Raw genomic sequence first — 24,119 nt, forward strand, 5'->3', positions numbered from 1 at the left:
CTTAGCAGCTCCAATCTTGTACTACTGATTAAGAGATGGAAATGTTCATTGTTCTTTGATCAGTACATATTGCATATGTGTATTGAAATATTACATTGTACCCTATGAATATGTCCAATTGAAGTAATGAACAAAAGAAAAATGGTAACTAAATTTTTCATCATCTTCTGTGAAATTGAAACAATATATTAAGACAAAGTTCTATCCTTTTTTCAATGAGAACATTTCCCAAGAGAAGGTGTTCAAAAAATTCACTTTGAAAAATACTAAGAAAAACTTTAAAATTAAATAAATTAACACTTACATTTGCTCTTCCTTTGAGTCTTTACTCTGAAAAATACAATCACAAGGATTTAGTAATCTATATCAACTATGCCAGCATAGTATAGTGATATGATATTTAGGTCATCAGGTCAGTGTAAACTTTTTGAGAACCACCAAATAAAAAATTTTTTTCATGGGCTGGGAAGGTGGCTCAGTGGTATAGCACTTGCCTTGCATGCCTGGGGCCCTGGGTTTGATTCCTCAGCATCACATAAGCAAAAAGAAAAAGAAAGCCAGAAGTGGTGCTGTGGCTCAAGTGGTAGAGCGCTAGCCTTGAGCTGAAGAGCTGAGGGACAGCGCCCAGGCCCAGAGTTCAGGCCCCACAACCGGACCCAAAAAAACAAAAAAACTAAAAACAAAAAAATTTTTTTCATAATATTGAAAGTACTGAGTTATAGTCTTCACTCATAAACTATAAATCTTATGAATTAAATTTTATCCATTTTACCTGTGAACTATGTTTTTAAATTTATACTTACTTTATTTCCTTTTATTGTTCACTAAACTGATATTATCTATTACTGAGTTAAGACATGTAACTTGAAACATCACTGATACAGATAATGGAGCTGACTACTAGAGAAGGTGAATATTAAGAATTGAATTCATACCTACTAGAAAACTTGGGGATAAGTTAGTATAATTCATATTCATAGATAGGTACAGGACTTTTGGAAACATAAATGAAAGGATAAATCAGACTGAAACATGAAGAATCTTACAGTAAGTTGAGATTGGTCCAGGAAGAAAGTATGTAAATAAGGGTGATAGAGGGGGGTGAGTTTAATCAAGGTACATTGTATGAATATAAGATAGTAAAATGAAAATTCATTATAAAACAAACTGATGCTAATAAAAATGTTGAGAAAAAGATCTTATAGAAAAACGAAGTGCTAGAAGATCAAAAATGGGAGGAAATTAAAATTTTCTCAATCCAGCTCCTCAGGAGGCTGAGATCTGAGGATCATGGTTCAAAGCCAGTCTGGGCAGGAAAATCTGTGAGACTCTTATCTCCAATAAACCACTAGAAAACCGGAAATGGCTCTGTGGCTGAAGTGGTAGAGTGCTCCCTTATCCTTGAGCTGAAGAGCGCAGCAACCAAGCCTAGAGTTCAAGCCCCATGACTGACCAAAAAAAAGAACACAAAAAAACAAAACTCTAAATTCTTTCATTAAAACTACAACATGACATTTTAACATATAACATTTAACATATATGAAGACAAAAAATTACAGCATTAATACTTACTATCTCCTTTATAAGAAACTTTTATTTATAAGTCTCCTCTATAATGCTGTATGCAAAAACTTCCTCTCTTTCCTTATCAGTATACCAAACTTTATGTCACTGTCTGATTTATGTTCAAAGTTCAGCATTAATTTGTTTCTATAATTTAGAATTACTAATTCCTATCTTGGTTCTAGTGTACTCAATTATGATTTAAAATGACTTTTGATTGTTCATAAAAAACATATCTACTATTCTTGATCATTTTTCAAAATGCCTTTTAGTTCTTCCCTTTACAACTTCAATGCAATTCATATTAGCCTCTATTTTATGCATCTGTACAACTTCTCTCTTATATAGAAGCCACTGATTTAAAGGGCTGTCTTTACTTCCTGTCATGTTTCTCTCTTTTTGTTTCCCCAAGGCTTCATCACAAAAGTCTTCTTGAGTTTTGCTCACTCTAATCCTGGGTGAGTGATAAAAGGAACTAACTAATTCCCAAAACTTAGTTACCATTTAGGTATATTACTACTTAAATACTAAATACCTAATTAACAAAGTGAAGGAACATACAGAGTAGTCACAATCCTAATCTAAAGGAATTAATATTTGCTATTAGTATTTTTTTTGCTAGAAAAATTATACTTCTTCCTATTCTTTCTTTTCTTTTTTTTTTTTTTTTGGCTGGTAGTGGGGCCTGAACTCTGGGCCTGGGAACTCTCCTCAGCTCTTCAGCTCAAAGCTAGCACTCTACCATTTGAGCCACAGCACTACTTCCAGCTTTTTCTGTTTATGTGGTGCTGAGGAATTGAACTCAGAGCCTCATGCATGCAAGGCAAGTACTCTACCACTGAGCCACCTTCCCAGCCCACTTCTTCCTATTCTCTCAGAGAATACCTAATTGGTATTTTCAGGACTATTGTCCGGTAGACAAGACACAGAACAAATAATTAACAGAGGATACAATTTCACACTGACTTTGTTGTAACTATATATAACATAACTAGTATATCTCTATGACAAACACAGTCAGATAAGTTGATGTTAGGCAAAATGAACCCCAAAATAAGGACTCAAATGCTTTTTCTTGCTTGCTATTGTTTCTAACGTATTTATAAGATATTTCTTTGTTGCTTTGTATGTCCCTCCCCCACGGTATAACCCTTGTTTTCACTGTATTTGATGTAGGTATAATTTGTGGAGGGGAAGGTGGACCCATTGCAACAATGAGATGTAAAAGACGTTATGTCGAAAAACAAACTTTACAACTTTGGCGTGGGGTGGGGGATGGCGGAGATGGAAAAGGATGGTAAGGAGAAACAAAGGAGGAGGCAACAATGCTTGATAAGAAATGTACTCATTACCTTGCCATGTAATTGTAACCCCTCTGTATGATATTTTCACAATAAAAAAAAATAATGCCAATAAACCAAAGCCAAACAATTCAAAAAAAAATTTTCAAGAAAACTGATTGAAGAATTTGATTGACTTTATTACTTATTGCTAAGTGTTCACAACTAGATAATTATTTGTATCTACATTAACATTAATTGGTTATGTCAGACTACCATATGTAAAATAATCATATGCATAAATCCTAAAACCTGTTCAATAATTTAAAACTTAGAAGATACAAAAGTACAGTGTGAAAGTTCTTCCTAATGTCTAAATTTCATCTTAATAAGAGTATTAACTATCTCATTTTTAAAAATAAACTACAATGGGAAAATAGATGGAGAAGAAACAAAAAGTTCCTATGTGCTTCCTGATATATAATCAAAACATTTAAATAACATCACTAAGTGTGTATTTCTGAAAAGTATGTATATTGATATTTATAGTTGTTGTTCTCTTTTTTCTTATTTTTTCATTAGGCATAACTGGAATTTGAACTCAGTATCTCATACTTGTTAAACTGGAACTCTATCACTTGAGCCATGCCTTAGCCCCAGATTTCCTAAAAGTTTTGAAAACTGTTCCTAAATATAGTAGAGATAGGACAAAAAAAAGTTTTACTAAAACAAGAAGTAGGTCTTTCTTAAAAAAATTTTTTTTTTTTTTTTTTTGGTGCTAGTACTGGGGCTTTAACTCAGGACCTGGGTGCTGTAACTTAGGTTTTTCACTCAAGGTCAATGCTCTACCACTTAATCCACAGCTCCACTTCTGGTTTTTTGGTGGTTAATTAGAGACAAGAGTCTTTTGGACTTTCCTGCCTGGGCTGGCTTGCAACCAGAATCCTCAGATCTGAGCTTCCTGAGTAGCTAAGATTACAGATGTGTGCCACTGGCACATAGCCAACAGTAGGCATTAAAATGAGTGGTATTTGCAGAAATCAATACAATTTTCAAGAGGCTAAATCATTTTATTATTTGTATATTTAAACCTATAAATTATGATTTAGATGTGTATTCTGTTTAATTTAAAATATAAAATATGTAAATTTCTCAATAATGTATTAAATCAACTATAGAATATATATGGCTATCTGGACAAATTTAACTTCTAACAAAAATTCATGTATTAAATTCAGGAAGGTTTAAACCGATATTCCTAAATTTTAATACTAATATAGTTTCTTACCTTTTTATTCTTAGTTTTTTTCTTTTTCTTTGGTTTATCCATAACCTAGTAGGTAAGAGATAAATCATTTACTTAACATGCAATTTAAATTGTACAATCGATTAGTTTGCAAAATATATTTCCTTTTATTGATATCTTAAATATTTCACTCTTGAAAAATTACCTATACACAATCAATAAGTAGGCAAGAATGTAAATTTATATTTGCTCACGTGCACATATGCATGTGATAAACGATGAAGACACTTTGAAAAGAGCAACATGTTGTACATGGTGGCTCACACTTATAACCCTAGTTACTTGTAAGGGAAGTGAACATCAGAAAGATTATGGTCAAGGGCAAAAGCTTCATGAGATCCCACCTTAGGACTGCTCTTTCCAGCTGCAGGGAAGGCATAAATAGGAAGATGGTGCTCTAGGGTATTTATAATTTTAAGACCCTATTTGAAAAATACATAAACTGAAAAGATAGGGACATGACTCATGTGGTAGAGCCTGCCTAGCAAGTGTAATGTTTAATGAGTTTAAATTCTGGAACTCCTAAACAAACAAAAAATAACATATCCAGGTCTATGGATATAAGATTAAGCCTAAGAAAAAAATGAAAAAAGTTGTGATTATAAAGTAGCTATTATTTGATGTCTGCTAAGAAATATGGACATTCCATATTAGATTATTTAAATTCTACCTCTGTATTAAGAGGTATTAAATTATTTTAGCTTTCTCTTATTTTTATATCTTCTTTAGTCTTCACTATTCTTTGTTTTGTTTTGTGCTAGTACCAAGGCTTCAACCTGGGACTTCATACTGTCACTCAGCTTGTTCATATCTGGCACTCTACCATCTTAAGTTATGCCTCTAACTTCCCCTATACTTTTCTCTCCATTTTACTATCCTTGCATACCTACTTCTACTAGTCAATAAGAAGAAATGTACTCAGAAATATATCACAGTGCCTGGTGCCAAATATATGTTCAATAAAGTATGGCAAAATAAATGGTTATTTAGAAAGACTACATTAGAAAATACTGAGGGAAAATCATTTCTCTTCAAATTTTGTGTAAACATGATTGTCTGGGATAATTTAAATATAGCACATGCAACAAGTAAAGGACCAGAGTAAGCAATAGTAATTCAAATATTAAGAAAAGTTCATACTTCTTGAGGATCTTTAGTAGATTCTGTTGAAGATTCACTGGGTATCGAGCCTCCATCTTTATTCATCTCTGCTAAATGTATTTCAGTGTTTGATTTCACATTTATATTGTACTCCATAAGAGGTGGACTCAGTTCTTCGTCCTCATTTTGTAACTCTTCTATTTCAATACCTAATTATAAAAGACAAAAACTCAAAATCTGGATGCAAGGTTTAGGGAATTTCAATCTCTTATTGTGATTATAAATATTCACCAAACAAATAAAATATCGGAAAAAATAGAAATCTTATTCTTTCAAATCACTAGATGAAGATGTAGTATCAATATATCCACAATCAAATAATAGGTACACACAATAGCCTGGAACTAATATGTAATGAAATACATTACTGGGATCTTAAGTAAACTCTAGATATTAGTTACTATAGAACTTCAGTAAAGTTTAGCACTAGCCCTATTAATTAGTTTTATTATACAATTAGTATTAAGATATAAAAGAAAAACTAGAAGATTTTTTTTCTTTTTTTTTTACCCCTAAGAAGGGTATCAGATCCTTTATACATGACCTCTTTTTTGAGTATGACCCTTGCTTGATATTGCCCTAAAGATTCAGGCTCAAAACTTCATCATAAGGAGGTTCAATATTCAATGCCAAACAAACTCATGGTGTTGTTTTCTTATATCTAATTTAATTTTAGAATGTGAATTTACATTTTTTAAAAGCTCAAGAATGGAAAATAAAAAGCTGGGTATAGTGGCATGTGATTGCACTCCCAGGTAACTGTTAACAGACTGAGATGGGAGGATGACATGAGCCCAGGAGTTTTAGTCAAAATGATATACAATGTAAGAAAATTCTATGTAAATTAACTGCCTAATTAACGAACTAAGTAAATGGTAGCATCCCATCATCTGTCAAAAAAGCTAGAAAGTATATACAACAGATTGTTAATCAGATAAAGCCATATTAAACAGCACAGATCAGTCAGTAAACAGGAAGTAGGAATTTCTACATGAGAATAAAAACTAAATTTCCATCCTTGGATAAGTCCTGTGGCACAGCACAAAGACCAAAGCAGAGTAAGGCTCATAGTACATTCAGTTAACCAGTAGTAATTTCATCACATGATTTTGTAAGCTTTTACGAATCATTACATTTTATTGTATAATTTTTCTGATCAAGTATAAATCTTATAGATTTATCTACAAGATAGATCCCTTAGGTATCGTAAGTTAAATGATAACTTAAGCATTTAGTTTATAAGTATACTTACGTTGACTGCCTGTTATTGACTGTAGAGCAATACCTACGGTATGTAAAGAAAAAAATTAGATAGACAGTAGACTTTCATACTGCATTTATCTACTTTATAACTATAAAAATAACCAGATGTGCTTATCAATGCAGTTCAGATAAAGGTCAATCTTTAGATTATCAATGTAAAGGATGTAAATGATTTAGTAAGGAAAAATCAATGAAAAAAATTAATAGTTCTTAACAGGTAAAAACCAGAAACAGACATATACACATTAAACCAAGCAGACAATTCTTATTAATTGAAAGCCACAAAGAACCAAATAATTATCAACTAGGAAGGAAATGTCCAATGAATATTTGAGTCTTTTTTGTTTTTTTTTTTTTAGTTGGTCATGGGGCTAGAACTCCAGATCAGGACCCTGTCCCTGCGCTCTTCAGCTCAAGGCTAGTGTTCTACCACTTGAGCCACAGTACCACTTCTGGTTTTCTGGGGATAAGAGTCTCACTGACTTTCCTGCCTGGGCTGGCTTTGAATAGGGATCCTCAGATCTCAGCCTCTTGTGTAGCTAGGATTATAGGTGAAAGCCAATGGTACCGGCTGACTTTTTTTTTTTTTTTTTTGGTGGGTTGTGGGGCTTGAACTCTGGGCCTGGGCGCTGTCCCTCGGCTCTTCAGTTCAAAGCAAGCGCTCTACCACCTGAGCCACAGCACCACTTCTGGTTTTCTAGTGGGTTCATTGGAGATAAGAGTCTCACGGACTTTCCTGCCCCAGCTGGCTTTAAACCATGATCATCAGATCTCAGCCTCCTGAGTAGCTAGGATTATAGGCATGAGCCACTGGTGCCTGGCTCTGAGTCTTTTTTTTTTTTTTTAAAGCAATCTGAATTATCTTGATCATCATCCCTCTCCTTACCCATTAATATTTATTGACTACTCATAACGTAAATCAAATTGTGTTTGGTTCTAGAGATTCAGTGATGAAGAAAAAAGATAACCTACATGGAGACTTACTGATGACAATGGATGTTAATCAAATAATTAGATATAGAAGTGAAAATGGCAACTTTAATAACTGAAAGATTAATGATACTAAAACAGCCTCTATTAAAGGAATTCAACCAATAAGCTCTTCAGATGGTCGAGAGAAAAACTGCTTGAAATGCTTTGAATTGAATTAGTACTCACAGCATTTTTCCCAAATATTACCTTATTCACTTAGGTTTTTGTTACTTAAAATCTTAAAAGAGTAAATGTATTTCTTAAAGCCTCTAATTCACATGTGAAAGTTCTTGCCTAATTTTCTCCTATCATCAAGCCCAGCATTTTCTTATACTCAAAGGATTTTCAAATCTACGTAGAAAAAAGAAAAGAAAAAAAATATTCCCCAAGCATAGAGCAGCAACTCAAGGAAGGTTTACTGGCTGAAGTAAATAATTATTTAGTACCTTGTTGATAGCAGGATAACATCCTCTGGATGATTTCTGGTACTGGTATGCCTAGGTAGATAGATAGCTGATGGTAATCTAGAGATATATTCTCAATGGGATTCTCCTTCACTTTGTCTATATCCTCTTGTTTCATCCCAAGGCGCAGAAGAATATCAGAAACTTTTTTCCAAATTGAATTGAACTGTGACTCTGTGAGACCATTCATCAAAATCTCACTAAGAAGAAAATCCCTGTATTTGCATAGCCTCAGGATGTCTGCAGACTTAGAGAGATCAGAAGATGGTGGTTCCATATTCCAGCCTTTTCTGGGTGCAGGGAATACATTCAAATGTTTTATGAGAGCTAATAGGAGGCATAAATCAAACTGTTTGGATTGTGGTAGCTCCTTGTTTGGGGGATAAAGCAGATGCCATGATCCACCCAAAGGGTGATTGGTCCAAAGATGGTTGTAGTAGGATTCCAGTACATTCTTGTGTATAAGCAGTTCTTTTTTCAATAGAAGGGGTGGCATAGCCTCATCAAATATTTGCCGGACAATGTCAGTACCAGAGATAATAATTATATGGAGCAGATGATAGAAATAATTATAATTGAGTTTGAAGATAGGCATCTCCTCTGAAAACGAATTTTGAAAAGTGAAGACATTTCATATTAATATTATTTTTCTATGTGATTTCTTATAGTATACTCAAATCTCCTGTAGGGCAGGAATCATTCCAAAAAAATGAAGTACATTATAATAGTTTACCACAGCCAGTACCATGCTTCTTTGTGTCCAGCTGTGAAAAACTCTAGACAAAAATAGTATGTTCACAAGCAAGTAATCACAAAAACTATTCTCTATCAGAAGCTTTTCAAGAATCCACAAGGGCTTTTTGCTTGTTTTGTTACTTGGGGCTTGAATTAAGGGCTTCAAGCTCTCCTTTGGCTTTTTCACTCATAACTGGCACTCTACCACTTGAGCCATATTTTCACTTCTGGCTTTTTCCTGATTGTGAAGCCACTAGCCTTGTAGATTTGTCTGTCTGGATTGCTTTGAACCACAGTCCTCAGATCTCAGCCTCTGCATAAGTAGGATGATAGGCATGAGCCACCACTGACTGGCCAACTACAGTATGTTCAAATAAATGAGCTTTGGCCATCAAGTGGCATTATGTATTATGCCTGGAAGTAGAATTATGCTCAAGTGATAAGAGCACTAGCCTAAAACTAAAAAGTATTAAGTCTTTGAAAATCCTGAAATTTGTCAAGAATATTAGCTGCCAACGTGTAAGTATCCTTTACTTAGACAATTACATTTATTCTTTCATACTAAAGCAGCACTTTCAGCACTGTCTGAACTTTCTGTGCCAGAACGTTTTATAATTTTCTCTTTCCACTATTTACTAAGTACTGGAAAGGTTGTCTGTCTGACTGAGAAACAGTGTTAAAATTTACTTTACATTAATATAAACTGAACAAATGCATATGGATAATGGATATTATATTAGCTCAGACCTAATGACCTAATGCCTTGGTACTTACCTGGTCCACAGTCCAGCAGTATCAGCATCATCTACCTGAAAGCCTGTTAGACACGCAGAACCTCAGGCTCTACTACAAACCTATTTACTGAACTGACACCTGTATTTTAACAAAATCATCAGATGATTCAAACATATACAAAGTTTTGAGAAGTACTGATCTCATAAGTTTCATGTTCATGAAATGTAATGATTGAGCATTTTTATAAATGAAATGCAATAATAAGGAATGTGACTAGAGTAATTGGTAATCCTATTTAATAACACAAGGATGAAAACAGAGAAGAATTTAAAAACAGTAAGAATTGCATATAGGAGGACTTTTGATTTTTATATGAATCTAAGGTATCAGTATCATAAAATGCAGCTTTATTCTTTTATGCTTATGATTTGGAATGTTAAAAGATTTTTATTATTTTTGTTTAATATACTTGACATTCACTGTGAGGGTGAACAAAGTTAAAAAGCAAATGACTCAAGGAGCTTTCTAGGTTGCCATGCAAACTGCTGACTAGTGTTAGGGGTATCCTTTTTCCCTAGCAAGGTCTACTTCCAACTATTCTTCCATAGATCAGGAGCCTATAAAGGCTGCCAAGTGCTAGACAGAGCATTTCATAGTCTATTCCTAAACTGCTGGCACCAAAATTTATACTACTTGATTCTAAGCATCATTCCTTTCATCTTTGGCAACTCTTATGCTTGCTCTGTTGAAAGAGAATAAATCAAGTGAGGAATGATGAAGTTAATCTTTTCTGGAGGAAATTCTACTATGTAACCATAGCTAGGCTGAAGACCTATCATATCCCTTGATAAGATGACAAAGGAATAGAAGAAACATATACCTGATGATATTTCTATTTGAGTTCTAGCCTATACCAAGTACTACATGTTAGCATACTACATGTTTGGCATTCACCCTAGTGAATGACAAATGTAAGTGATAGCATGTTTGTTAATTATTTGGCACTTTACAACACAACTAAAATGTGTTATTTTTCAACTGGAATCATATAAAAATAAAATACCTTTTGTATTAAATTTTAAACTGATCTTCGGTGTTATATCGGTGTCACTTATTTTCAGAGACATCTTCTTATAACTGTCAAGTGGAAAAAATTAATAGAGAAATAATGTCAAAATCATTTTTTAGCATGAATAACTTTTTTCTTCTTCTCTAGAAAATTATTTAAAGGTAAGGGAGAAAAAGGAATGAACTACCAACAATTATAATCTCATAATGTCAATATTTGGAATTAGGAGGTAAGCAGTATTATTAGATCTTACATAAAAATATTGCTAAATTTTTATAGGACACACCTATCAAATTTATTTTCCATGAGAGATAGCAGGAAAAAAGAAAAAAAAGACTTGTATTATAAGTAAACAAATATAACCAAAGAAACAGCAAACCTCAAGTTCCCTCTTGGCCTTCTCCTTATTCAGAATTACTTTGACAAAACTTTTAAGAAAACCCAAAATAGTCAACACCTAATAATGTTAAAAATTAAAAATTTTTTTAAAAAGTATAAAATTTCATAACTTTTTAAGATTTATTTCCAGGTATTAAATTGTTTTAATAATAAAAAATTAAAGTGGTAATCAAAACAAATAATTAAAAAAGAGAAGTAACAAAATGTATTAAAATATTACCACTACAAGGACACACTTCTGACTTTGGTTGAAAAGAACCTTTCCAAAGGAAGTAAAAATAATGGACAATAACAATTGAATAAAAGTATAAAGAAACAGGAATTTTGGTGCTGATTGTTGTTTCTTGTTAACTGATCTTATCTTCAGAATTACTGGAATATGCCAGCCCCTCACAACTTGGGAGAAATTTAAAACTCTAATAATATGAAATATTGGCAAAGACAGTGGGTTAAAAAAAAATTCTCCTAGACTTCTGGTAGGAGTTCAGCAAAATCTAGTACATTCCACAATATACATAAATGTACTAAGAATTCAAATTCAAAAATTTATTATGAATAAATTTCCTACGTGTATTCATATCCACTGTTTGCTATGGTTATAGTGTGAAATTAGAAATAACTCAAATATCTGTCAACAGGATAGGTATACAATAAAATTACAGCAATGAAATAAAATGAAGAATGAAGCACATAACCACAATAGTTACAAATGCATAAGACACAAATGTTTCTGTGTATATAAAATTCAAAAGGGAAAAATAAACTATCTCATAAGTGACAATGGATTACAGAATTTAGGAAATCTGTATAAGTAAAAGACATAAAAGCCAGAGACAAAGCTGGGGGCCAATGGCTCACAACTGTAATCTGAGTTACTCAGCAGGCTGAACTCTCAGGATCCAGGGTTTTCAGCCAGCTTGGATAGGAAAATCTGTGAGACTCTTATGTCTAATTAAGTACCAAAAAAGCTGAAAATGGAGTTGTGGCTCAAGTGGCAGCACACTCGTCTTGAGAGAAAAAGCTCAGGGACAGGGCCTAGGCACTGAGTTCAAGACCCGAGACCATCACAAAACACAAAACAAAAACACTCTGAAACAAATGAGACAAAACAGAAATATATCATAAATTGAATATATTATTGTAAGATTTTCATAATATACATAAAGTGGTAAAAATTCTTTGAAAATAAATTTTGATAAGCTAAAATTATATATTTCATAATCAATCTACACTGCAGAGTGACTACTGGGAAAAAATGAACAACTAGTAAAGCAAAAAAAGAGAATATGGAACAAATTTTAAGTATCAAGGAAGGCAGTAGATTTAAATCCAATGATATAAGTAATTATCAAAAACTTATATGGAATATAAAGGGAAATAGCATGGATATGGTAATCAAAGGTAGGGTGGGCTAGGAGTTGGTGGCTTGCACCTGAAATCCTAGCTACTCAGGAGTCTGAGATCTAAGGATCGTAATTCACAGCCAGCTCAGGTAGAAAAGTCCATGAGACTCTTATCTTCAATAAACCACCAAAAAGCTGAAAGTGGAGCTGGGGCTCAAGTGATAGAGAACGAACATTGAGCACAAAATCAACAGTACCCAGGTCGTGAGGACTGGCATAAAACAAGCAAACAAACAAAAGTACAGCAGATGCTGACAAAAAAGTAAAAATAAACTAAAGGGTAAAGTGGAATGGAAATATTCATAATAGACAAGGACACAAAGTAGGACTTGCGGAACAATGAGCAAGTTATGTAAAGTATGAATATCCAATAAAACAACTTCAAAATGACAGATAACAAAGACAAAAATATACCAATTTCAATATTTCCCTCACAATAAATTTAGAAAAAGAAAATAACTGGTAAAAAAAAAACATTGAAACAAACTGTAATTTACTTTGACTTATATGTACAATGCTCCTACAAGAGTAGAATATAGATTATTAAACTACATTTAATTAATTAATTTTGTGCTGGTCCTGCAGCTTGAACCTGAGTTCAAGGGTCTAGGGTTCCTGGGCTTTTGTGCTCAAAGCTAGCACTCTACCAAATAAGCCATAAATCAATTTCTCACAAACTTTCTTGCCCAGGCTGATTTGAATTCAGTCTCAAGACCCTAGGCTTCTAAGTAGCTGGGATTACAGGAATAAACCATGTTTTATTTAAAACTAAAACATAGGGCTGGGAAGGTGGCTCAGTGGTAGAGTGCTTGCTTTGCATGCATGAGGGCCTGGGTTCGATCAAAAAATGCCAGAACTGGCACTGTGGCTCAAGTAGTAGAGTGCTAGCCTTGAGCTGAGAACTGAGAGACAGTTCCCAGGCCCAAAGTTCAGGCCCCACTACCAAAACAAAACAACTAAATAAAACATAATATGAATTATGTGACAGACTTTAACAAGTTTAAAACTAATATATTAATAGAAAATAATATTTGCTAATTCAGGAAATTAAACTAGAAATCCATATCTGGGAAGATATTTAAATATACCCAATTATTTGGCAATCAACAATATTTGCAAATAACCTATGTTTAACAAGTTAACATCCCCACCATGCACAATTATGAAACATTCCAAGTTGAATAAAAATAATAAATCTATACAAAGCAATACATCTTAACACATCTAAAACTTAAACTTCATTAACATAAAATAAGTTTAATGGTGGTTTAATAGGTGACAGAATATAGAATGAAGCAACTAAAAACATATACTCAGAAAAAAAATAATATATTTTATTTCAAGCTTACCTTGCTCCTAAATTTTCAATGGTTATATATTCATCCTGTCTCACAACTTCAAACTGGAAGTGATAAAAAATAAATAAATAGCCTTACAGTAGTTCATTTTTTTGTCAGTCATGGGGCTTCAACTCAGGACCTGAGCACTGTCTCTGAGCTTTTATACTCAGGGCTAGCACTCTACCACTTTGAACCACAGGGCCACTTCTGGTTTTTTGGTAGTTACTTGGAGATAAGAGTCTTGTGGACTTTTCTGCCTAGGCTGGCTTTGAATTGTGATCTTCAGATCTTAGCCTCCTGAGTATCTAGGATTACAGGAGTGAGTCACCAGCAATCAGCTTCAAAATGTGTTTTTTTAAATATGTATTTTTTATTGTAAAGATACTGTACAGAGGGGTTACAGTTACATGAGTAAGGTAATGAGTACATTTCCTATGGAACATTGTTACCCCCTCTGTTTTTCCCCTACCCTCCCTTCCCTCCAATCATCCCTTCCCTCTCTACCTTCCCAATTCCTCCCTCTCTCCACCAAAGTTGTAAAGTTCGTTTTCAATGTAGTGTCATGTTAATGTTAGCATGTAGTTTTAACATTTGAAAATGGAAAATAAAAATGAAGACGTGAATGTAAACAAATAAAACAGAATTAAAAGGTGAATAATATACAATACTGTTCAAATAACCACATTTACCCTTAAAAAGTAATTTTACTTAGCATCACTGTAGGATTTAAATGCCAAAATTGAAGTACAAAAATATACTATATTTCATATAAGAAATAAAAATTTATTCATCTGTAATTTTGGCATGCTTACTTGTAAACTGAAAGTTCACCAAGCTATTAATTAAAAGTAAATTGGAGGGGCTGGGAAGGTGGCTCAGTAGTAGAGCGCTTGCCTTGCATGCATGAAGCCCTGGGTTCGATTCTTCAGCACCACATAAGCAAAAAGAAAAAAAGCCGGAAGTGGCACTGTGGCCTTGAGCTGAAGAGCTGAGGGACAGCACCCAGGCCCAGAGTACAGGCCCCACGACCGGACCCAAAAAAAAAAAAAAAAGTAAATTGGATACTTTTGTATGTTTTACTTGATGTTCTGTAGATATTTTTCAGAAGTATAAGTACTGTACAAGTATTTCATAAGATTTATGGATTTAAACAGATTCATAAAGTTTGAAATTTTTTAACCTTAGATGACACAAAACTAGATCAATTATCATACTTAGCTCATGATATTTTCCTCATTCGTATATACATGGCCTATTATCTCTAGTTTTTCAATTTTTTTGTTCTTAAATATCACCTAAATACTACATTGGATAAATCACAGGAATAGAATGAGCAAGGCGCTTAGTCACCAATAAAGAGAATATGGCTATGATCCCATTATTATAATTTTTCAATCTGTTTCAAGTGAAAAATAGTATTCCCCTGAAGAAAAGCAAGAAAAAATTTAAAAACTCACCAAAATTTTAACAATTCCAGGTACATCACACTGCAGCATCCTTGCCATGTCACCTGGACATCCCTCTTTCAAGCATTTTTTCCCACTGAAACTCTAAAGTTATTAATAAAAAATAATAAAATGAAAGCAAGTATTGTGTCAATCTGAGCACATTTACATAAAAGAATTTAGAAGTAAGGGTTGCTACCTGGTTAACTTATAGATGTGTAAATATTTGAGGGTCAGCAGTTCCATCAATTTCATGTATCAATTGATATATTACTTAAAATGTGTAACTTTACTTATCCTCTAATAATTTTTTTTTTTTGGACAGTCGTGGGGCTTAAACTCTGGGCTTGGGCACTGTCCCTCAGCTCTTCAGCTCAAGGCAAGCGCTCTACTGCTTGAGCCACAGTGCCACTTCCGGTTGTCTAGTGGTTATTGGAGATAAGAGTCTCACGCACTTTCCTGCCCAGGCTGGCTTTGAACCGTGATCCTCAGATCTCAGCCTCCTGAGTAGCTAGGATTATAGGAGTGAGACGCCAGCACCCGGCTTCCTCTAATAATTTCTATTTCAAATTCTTTATCAAGTTATATTACAGGCTAAAATACATTTGCTGCTTCAGAGAGAGTGATTTTAAGTAGTATATAGTAATGAAGTATTTTTAAAATAGTGAAATTCTATAGTTACTTAAGGATTGCAGAGCAAAAGGAAGAATGAAAATATTGAGTCCTCTGATTCTGATTTTGTTTTCTCTGATTGAATTACTTTCTTTTACTTTTCATTCAAACTGAACAATATTGCACAAAGAAACTGAAAAGGATTTACAGACCAATTAACAATAAGAAACAATGTCTTACATGAGTATCTATACAGCTCACTATGACAGTTAACTTATTTGTTAATTTTCACAACAACCCTTTAAGGTAGGTCAATCTTATTTTTATTTTAGAGACTAGAAAAATTAGTATCAGAATACATAACCAGTCTAATATAATAAAATTAGTAGGGGCCTCAATTTGAATTGAACTCCCAACTCCATATCCAATGCACTTTATACTAAATCACAATTCTTTATAGGCTCACACTGTTGTTTATACAATGTAAGTGCTATGAACTGAATATTATGGACCAACTTAGCTCACTAAAGAATAATTTGGCTTTCCATTTCAATATTAGTTGGGAAAAAAACCCTCATTTTATCATGACTAATATACTAAATATGAATAATTAAAGCCAAAAATAAAGATTTGTTCTTATTCTCCTCCCCTAAAATAAAAATTACTCCTAAATTTGTATAATTACCCTTCCCATCTGTTTATCATGCAATTCTATTATTTGGTTCTATTTCCTTTATGTGAATATGAAGCATTATTCTATTCCTGAGTATAAGCTTTTAAAGGCATATGAATAAACCGATAAAAATCACTATACTATACAAACTACCATAGTATTCCCTAAAAAGATATTTAATAAATAATGATAATAAATGATGAGTGGTGGGAAGATAAGCAGGTAGAGTTGAGAAAGAAGAGGGGAGGAAAGAATATGTGAATAGGAAGAAATAAACTGGAAGAAACGGGGAAAAGAGGAAAGCATGCTGTAGCAGTTTTAAGAAAAGGAAATAGAGGGAATACCTGATCATTTTCACCTGGATATTTTAAACTCTTGAACTTTTTCCAACAAATTTTATGGAAATAAACACAGCAACTTTTACTGCACATTAACTGAAAAAATCCCTTGAAAAAAAATAAAAACAAGCTATTGATATAGAAAAGGTAACATATAGACATAAAAAATACTAGCTCAAATCAGTTTTGTAATTATTCTATAGCTGATGGGCTTTACAAAGCATGCACAATTTACCACTTGAGATTATAAACCATCAAAGACATTTTGGTGCCACTTTTAATCATGAAAGACAGAACATAAGGGCAGTCAAAAAAAAGCCAATGACTTTAATAGTCAATGAATTATTTTCTGCATGTTGGAAAAATATCAGCAGAAATCCAGTGATTTTTATAAAACATGCCATTTATTATCTCTCCATCTACCTTATTTTGCTTTTCTTCCATCTCTAGTTCCCTACTCATATTGTTTGAATTTCCTCTGTTACCTATCACAAAAATCTCAGGTTTGGTCCATAGATTACAGATGCTTCTTAAGCTTCTGTGCTATACCAGGAAGTTGATTTCTTTGTTCTACTATTGGCGTTTTCTGCAAATCATAGGCTGGTTTCCTTTAAACAAGTACAAAAAAAACTCTGCACACAGAACTTCCTATTGTTGTAGAATGTGCAATTGATTGGAACTCTGCAGCATTTCTAAATAACTGAGACCTACATTACCATGTCACCAAAATCAATACTGACCATACCTGAGCCTGAGCACTGAACCTTACTAGGCACAGTTACCAATCCCTGTATTATCATAGTGAATAGCTCTTGACTTTCCCCTGGACAATGATCTCCTATTTACATTTCCTACTTAGCTGGGATGAGAGGCCCATACCAGTATGCCCAGTTTTTGTTGACTAAGATGGGGGATCAAGAAGTTTTTGCCTACGCTAGCCATTGTGATTTCAGCTTCCTGAGTAACTGTTAGGATTATAGGTGTAAGCAAACCAGGCTTGATAGTCACATCTTCTTAATCTTGTGATTTCACAGTCATATTCTGATTGAGCCAGAGAGATCTAGTTTGATCTGCAGAGATCAAAATAATCAGCATTCTCATAGTTTAATTTCCCTCTATTCAAGAGGAAGTAATAATTTATTTAGTAACGTAAATCCTGAAGTGATGACCTTTGTTCTTATGAAATTCAACTATATATTTCTAAGTATAAGGAAAACAATTAGACTATTTTCATTACATAATAGAAGGGACAGGAGTCATAACTTAAGAACCATGTAAATGTTATAAAAACATTATTAAAGTAAATTTTATTGTTTCATAGAATATACATAATTAATCTGCAACTAAGTTTTCAGACAAACAACTTTTCAATTGCATTGCCACTGAAATTGAAGACTCACTTTATTTGTTTTGGTAGGTTTAGGAGATGGAATCTAAACATACTAAACATGTAATTTCTTGGTGCTCTACTAAGCCACAACCCTATCCCCAATATAATACTTTGATCTATAATAATCTAATAATTTTATCTAAGTTTAATTCTTTTAATTACATTTAAAAATAGTAAGATAATCATATTACCTTATAATTGGTGTTCTTTAAAATGTCAGCTTCACAAGATCTCTCACAATCTAAATAACTACATATTGTCTGTTTCATTATATTATTTTCAGTAGTCTTGATAAAATCATTGAGAAGATCCTAGATTTGAAAAATAAAAGAATTCTCATGAATTAATAAATCGGGACAGTAATGCTTCCAATGTTTACATACGTAAAAATGCGTTGATATCATTTCACTTTTTGAAGGACTTATATATATCTATTGTTATATATACATACATATTTATATATCACATATTTTATTTTATTTTTATTTATTTATTTTTTGGGGTCCGGTCGTGGGGCCTGAACTCTGGGCCTGGGCGCTGTCCTTCAGCTCTTCAGCTCAAGGCTAGCGCTCTACCACTTGAGCCACAGCACCACTTCCGGCTTTTTTCTTTTTGCTTATGTGGTGCTGAGGAATAGAACCCAGGGCCTCATGCATGCAAGGCAAGCGCTCTACCATTGAGCCACCTTCCCAGCCCCGATATATCACATATTTTAGAAGGAACATATTTCCCTCATGCAAAGTTAAAATATAAAGAATACTCTAAACTAGAAACAATAGGTTCCTTACTGAATGATACAAACATGGAGAAAGGAGAGAAGTCTATATCACAATTGGCTGCTGGACACAGTAATAACAGGTAACACATACACTACAGTGGCAAAATATGTCTGCCACAACAGACAAAAGTACAGTATGAAAATATGTAAGTATGTTTCCAGTGGTGGAACAAACAATTTCAGTAGTACTTGCTAGACACTATGTTGAAAATGAGCAATACAATTTGTGGATGGAAATGAGAGGGAAAAACTGAGACAAGGAAGGGGTGACATTGTTCAAAAAGAAATGCACTCTTTATTTGACTTAGGTATCTGTAACTCCTCTGTACATCACATTTACAGTAACAATAAAAATACATGAAAAGAAAAAAGGTACAAATTAGAATACAATTTTTTATTTTAACATGCTCATTAAATGTAAATGAAAAAAACATGTCTAACTTTGGCAATTAGACAATGGTTTTAATATTTCACCTTTATAAGAGGATCATATAATTTCAAATGGTATCACTAATATTCTAATATGAAAAATATTCTAAAATGAAAAATAACACCCTTGGTTATTTTATGAATATTAGAGAAATGCAAAAAGACAAAACTGAGAAAATCTATCAGAAGGTATACAAAATACAAATAACTAAAAATACAAAAGCAATAATATATTGAGAATCAGTCCAGTGTTCAAAGCATCTAAATAATAAGCACTCCGTAAAGAAAAAAATAAAAAAGTTAAATACATGTATCTAACAAAAAATTGTCCAAGAACCAGAATCATAAGTTCAGGATACTAGGGACAGAGAAAATATCCTTAAAAATTCCCAGGAAGAACATGGAGCCAAGCACCAGTGGCTCGTGTCTGTAATTCCAGCTGCTCAGGAGCTCAGGATGTGAGGACTGCAGTTTGAGGCCAGCCTGGGCAGGAAAGTCCATGAAACTCTTATTTTCACTAAATTACTCAGAAAAAAAATAGATGTGATGCTGTGGCTCAAGTTGTAGAATGTCAGCCTTGAGCACAAAGAAACTCAGGGACAGTGCCCAGGCCCTGAATTCAAGCCTTAGGACTGGCAAAAAAAAAAAAAAAAAAAAGAAAATGGAAAGCAAAAGATAAAAACAAATCACATATAAAAGACTGAGCTCAGAATGGTTTGAAATTTCTTAAAAGATTAAAAGTTGAAAATAATCTATAAACTTTTTTAAATCATTCAAGAAAACAGTTAAGGGTTACAATGTATTTTCATCAAAGTCGTCTCCTTTCATCATTCTCCCCCATCCCTCCTAACCTTATCCTTCAGTTCAATTTTCTTAATTCTGTAGGATATACACTACATTAACTCCCCTTCATTCATCCCCAGAAACATTTTTCTTCCCAATCCTGTGGCTTGAACTCTACCACTTGAGCCACAGCATCACTTCTGGCTTTTTCTGTTTATGTGTAAGTACTGAGGAATCGAACACAGTGCTACATGCATGCAAGGAAAGCACTCTACCACTAAGCCACATCCCAGCCCTCCAGAAACATTTTTTGAGAGAAAGGAAACTTAATTTCAGTATTCTACACCAAGACAAGATATAAATAAAACACGTAACTTTGAGACTTGAAAGAACTAAAAAAATTTACTTCCCAAGTAAGCACTCAAGAGAAACAGCTAGAGAAGTTGTACTGCCAAAAAAACTGGAGCAAATCTAGAAAGAGGAAAACTTTAAACAGAAAAGATTTAAACAGTAGAGAGGTACAGGAAATTCTCAGCACCAGAACAATTTAATAAAAATTTAAAATTACAGGTAAGATGGGGGAAGTTATGTGTGTGTTTGTGTGTTTGTGTGTGTGTGTGTGTGTGTGTACATGTGAGAGATGATTTAGTGTAAGAGCTAAACTGTCATGGTCCATACTAGAATGGACAACGCCTAAGACTTTTTAAATGATAGTCAGGAATTTAAATTAGCAATTATAGAGCAAGAACATTTAATGATGTCTTTTAATGCTTTATGAAAAACAACATATATACATTACACTTCACACTGAATAAAAATTCAATAAAAAGTTTGGATGATAAAAATATTTTAAAAGGAGGAAGAAAAAAGAGCACAAAATTGAAAAGTAGGGACTGCTTTAGATAGGTGTAGAAATCCAAAAGTTTTAAAAATATGCAAAATTATTACTTTAGTAACTCAAGTTAAGAGTCATGACTATTTTGATGATGCCAAAAGATATTAGGATAGTCTATTGATAACTGAGAAGGGTATTAACACAATGGTTCTTATATTTGAGAATATTTAAATTTCTCCTTTTAGTTTTGTCTATCTTTTGGTGGGAGGCTGGCATCAAGGGTTGAAATCTGAGCACAGTGTTTAGTTCACTGTAATTAATAACAAAATATTAGTAAATATAATTACAAAATACAAAACTAACTTGTTTTTTACTTTAGTACATTTGACACTAATATGAGAACTACTGGGCTAGAAAGGCTATAGACTTGTTATTTGAAACCGATGACACTGGTCCCTCACTTCTTTTTTGTTGAATTTTATTCATATTGTACAGTAGGTAATAAAATCTGGGCTGTTTTTTATATAAAAAAACTAATTGTCAGTAAAGGAATGTGCTTGCTGTGGAATACAATAGAGGTGGTTTAAACAATACTTTACCAAAGATGGGTCTCATTAGTTACAGATGAAATATTATTCTTAAAAATTCTTACTTTGAAAGATGTAGGTAAATCTTCATCTTCTGTAGGATCTATGTCAAACCACTGATCATTTGGATCTCCTATTTCTTGTAAGCTTTTGTGAAATTCTAGCAACCCTCCATTATATCTGCAAGATATATTAATATAAGGTTATCTGAGTTGAGACTCTGGTACTACATAATTTATTTATCAATAAGGGAATAACCTAATTTTTAGTGGTGTGGTGGGTGGTGTTAACTTCCCAACAAAATATGAAATATGAGCATCATGACTTTCAGACTGGGATGGTGGAAGGGTAGTAATAGATTATGAAGTAGCTCAAGTGTGAACATATGAGCATCATGACTTTCAGACTGGGATGGTGGAAGGGGTAGTAATAGATTATGAAGTAGCTCAAGTGTGAACAGTATGGGGGTTAATTATAATTAGGCAGGTTGTAACCTTGGTTGGCTTTTGTTAACTGTGGTGTAAATCTTGAAAAAAAAAAAGAATGTCAGATACAAGTCAGCAACTATTAATTTAGTATACACTGTGAAAGCCAGAGGCTTTAATGACAGAAACGTTGATCTCCTATATCCATCTGTGGTGAAAGTTAAGGACCAGGTTTATTCTTAAAGTGGAACAAACCACAAATATGAGCAAATGTAGAGCCTTAATGACCTACAACTATCAACCTAGGATACTCTGTAAAAGCTAGAAGGCCTCCCCTATAATATTTAAAGAATTTTCAACTTCTCTAGATATACTAAAACTGAGGCCCAGGATTTAGTCACAAAAGAGATCACATGTACAACTCAACAGGATTATTATTCTAAAATCTTGGCTTTACTAAGGAATGAATAGGCTCAGGCATCTGAAATGAGGATTACTAGATTGCTTCAGTGAAAATCTAGATTATCCATATTTTATTTGTGGTCTTTTATTACTTATCACATTTCATAACTGAGTATTTTAACTATTTGGTTAAGCGCTATATCTTTTACCACACTGTCTGTAACATTAGGATAAAAACAGTCAATTTTACAAACCATTGTATTCCCAATATCCAGCATAATCTCTGAAATATGATAAATAGTAAAGAAATGAATGAATGATGCTAAAAATGCTAAGGTGTCTTTATAGGAAGTAAACACATTATATAGGTTTCTCTACAATTTTTTGGTCTGAAAATAGGTAATATCTAGTACTAGACTTTTCAAATATTTTCTTTATTTGCTCATTTTGAGACAGTTTATAATCTATACTATCCTCAAATTCACTATGTCATCGAGGATGGCCACAAATTTGTAATCCTTCTGTCCCTACCACATTGCTGTATGAAGCTACCATATCAAGCTCCCTTTCAACTTTTTATAAGGTCAGTTCCTATTTAAAAAAAAAAAGAACATAGAAACCAGTGGCAGTAATGTTAATAACTACAATCATCATTAATTTGTTTAGGTTTCAAAAAATTTTTTTTGGTGGAACTGGGATTGGAATTACAGGGTCTCACTTTTGCTAGGCAAGTATTCTACCATTTGAACCATGCCCCATAACCTTTTGCTTTTAGTTTATTTTGCAGAGAAGTTCTTGTGTTTTCTACCTGGCTGTTCTCAAACTGATCTTGCTACCACTGAAGCCTTGGTGGTATGGTGGATGATTTAGCTGAGATTACAGATGGACCATTGGTCTCCACTTTCTTTTGAACTAAAGTTTGGCTAACTTCAAGCCCTGATCCTTGTAACTATCTCCCAAGAACCTGGGAAGTGTGTGTGTGTGTGTGTGTGTGTGTGTGTGTGTGTGTGTGTGTGTGTGTGTGTGTGTGTGTGTGTGTGTGTGTGTGTGTGTGTGTGTGTGTGTGTGTGTGTGTGTGTGTGTGTGTGATACTGGGGGCTTAAACTCAGGATCCCTCTGCATGTGTGTGTGTATAAGATGTGTGTGTGTGTGTTTAAGATACTGGGGGCTTAAACTCAGGATCCCTCTGCTTCCTGATTAGCTGAGATTATAGGCATGCCTAACCCCATTTATTTTATGTATGTATGTATGTATGTATGTATGTATGTATGTATGTATGTATGTATGTATGTGTATGTATGTTTGGTTGGTTGTAAGACTTGAATTCAGGGCTTGGGCATTGTCCCTGAGTCTCTTTGTCCTCAAGGCTAGTGCTCTAAGATTTGAACCACAATGCTGCTTCTGGTTTTTGAGTGGTTAACTGGAGGTAAGAGTTCATTGGGAGTTCATTTTCTTCCTGGGCTGGCTTGGAACCATGACCATAAGATCTAGCTGAGTTAAGATTATAGGTGTGAGCCACCAGTGCACAGCACCTTTTATTTATTAAATATTTCATTTTTTCTATCATAATTGTTGTTATTTACCTATGACATCCTTTTGAGATGAGTGCCATTATTAGTTACATTTTAGTGATAAGAAAACAAAATAGAGCTTAATGATATTTCCTTAGAATGAGTGATAGAAAATGTGTCTGAATTCAGGTCTGTCAGACTCCAAAAGCTACATTGTCAAT

General features: G+C 33.5%; 1 protein-coding gene across 9 annotated transcripts in view; it reads right to left on the reverse strand.

The window, feature by feature from the left end:
• The window catches only part of Dzip3 (DAZ interacting zinc finger protein 3), a 71,927-nt gene that overhangs the window by 24,899 nt on the left and 22,909 nt on the right, over positions 1-24,119 (reverse strand). For 6 of the 9 annotated variants that reach the window (XM_070030285.1, XM_070030287.1, XM_070030281.1 and 3 more), the window contains 11 exons: positions 21,626-21,740; positions 18,340-18,459; positions 16,765-16,866; positions 15,148-15,240; positions 13,700-13,752; positions 10,543-10,616; positions 7,992-8,609; positions 6,563-6,595; positions 5,290-5,459; positions 4,132-4,176; positions 305-330 (listed from right to left, as the gene is read on the reverse strand). In XM_070030285.1, coding sequence (XP_069886386.1) covers positions 305-330; positions 4,132-4,176; positions 5,290-5,459; positions 6,563-6,595; positions 7,992-8,609; positions 10,543-10,616; positions 13,700-13,752; positions 15,148-15,240; positions 16,765-16,866; positions 18,340-18,459; positions 21,626-21,740 — 1,449 coding nt within the window. The remainder of the gene's footprint in view (positions 1-304; positions 331-4,131; positions 4,177-5,289; positions 5,460-6,562; positions 6,596-7,991; positions 8,610-10,542; positions 10,617-13,699; positions 13,753-15,147; positions 15,241-16,764; positions 16,867-18,339; positions 18,460-21,625; positions 21,741-24,119) is intronic. The other 3 variants (XM_070030288.1, XM_070030289.1, XM_070030290.1) reach the window with 3 other exon arrangements.

The sequence above is a fragment of the Dipodomys merriami genome, unplaced genomic scaffold, assembly GCF_024711535.1.
Source record: "Dipodomys merriami isolate MVZ:Mamm:240054 unplaced genomic scaffold, mDipMer1.0.p SCAF_2, whole genome shotgun sequence".
NCBI classification, from domain to species: domain Eukaryota; kingdom Metazoa; phylum Chordata; class Mammalia; order Rodentia; family Heteromyidae; genus Dipodomys; species Dipodomys merriami.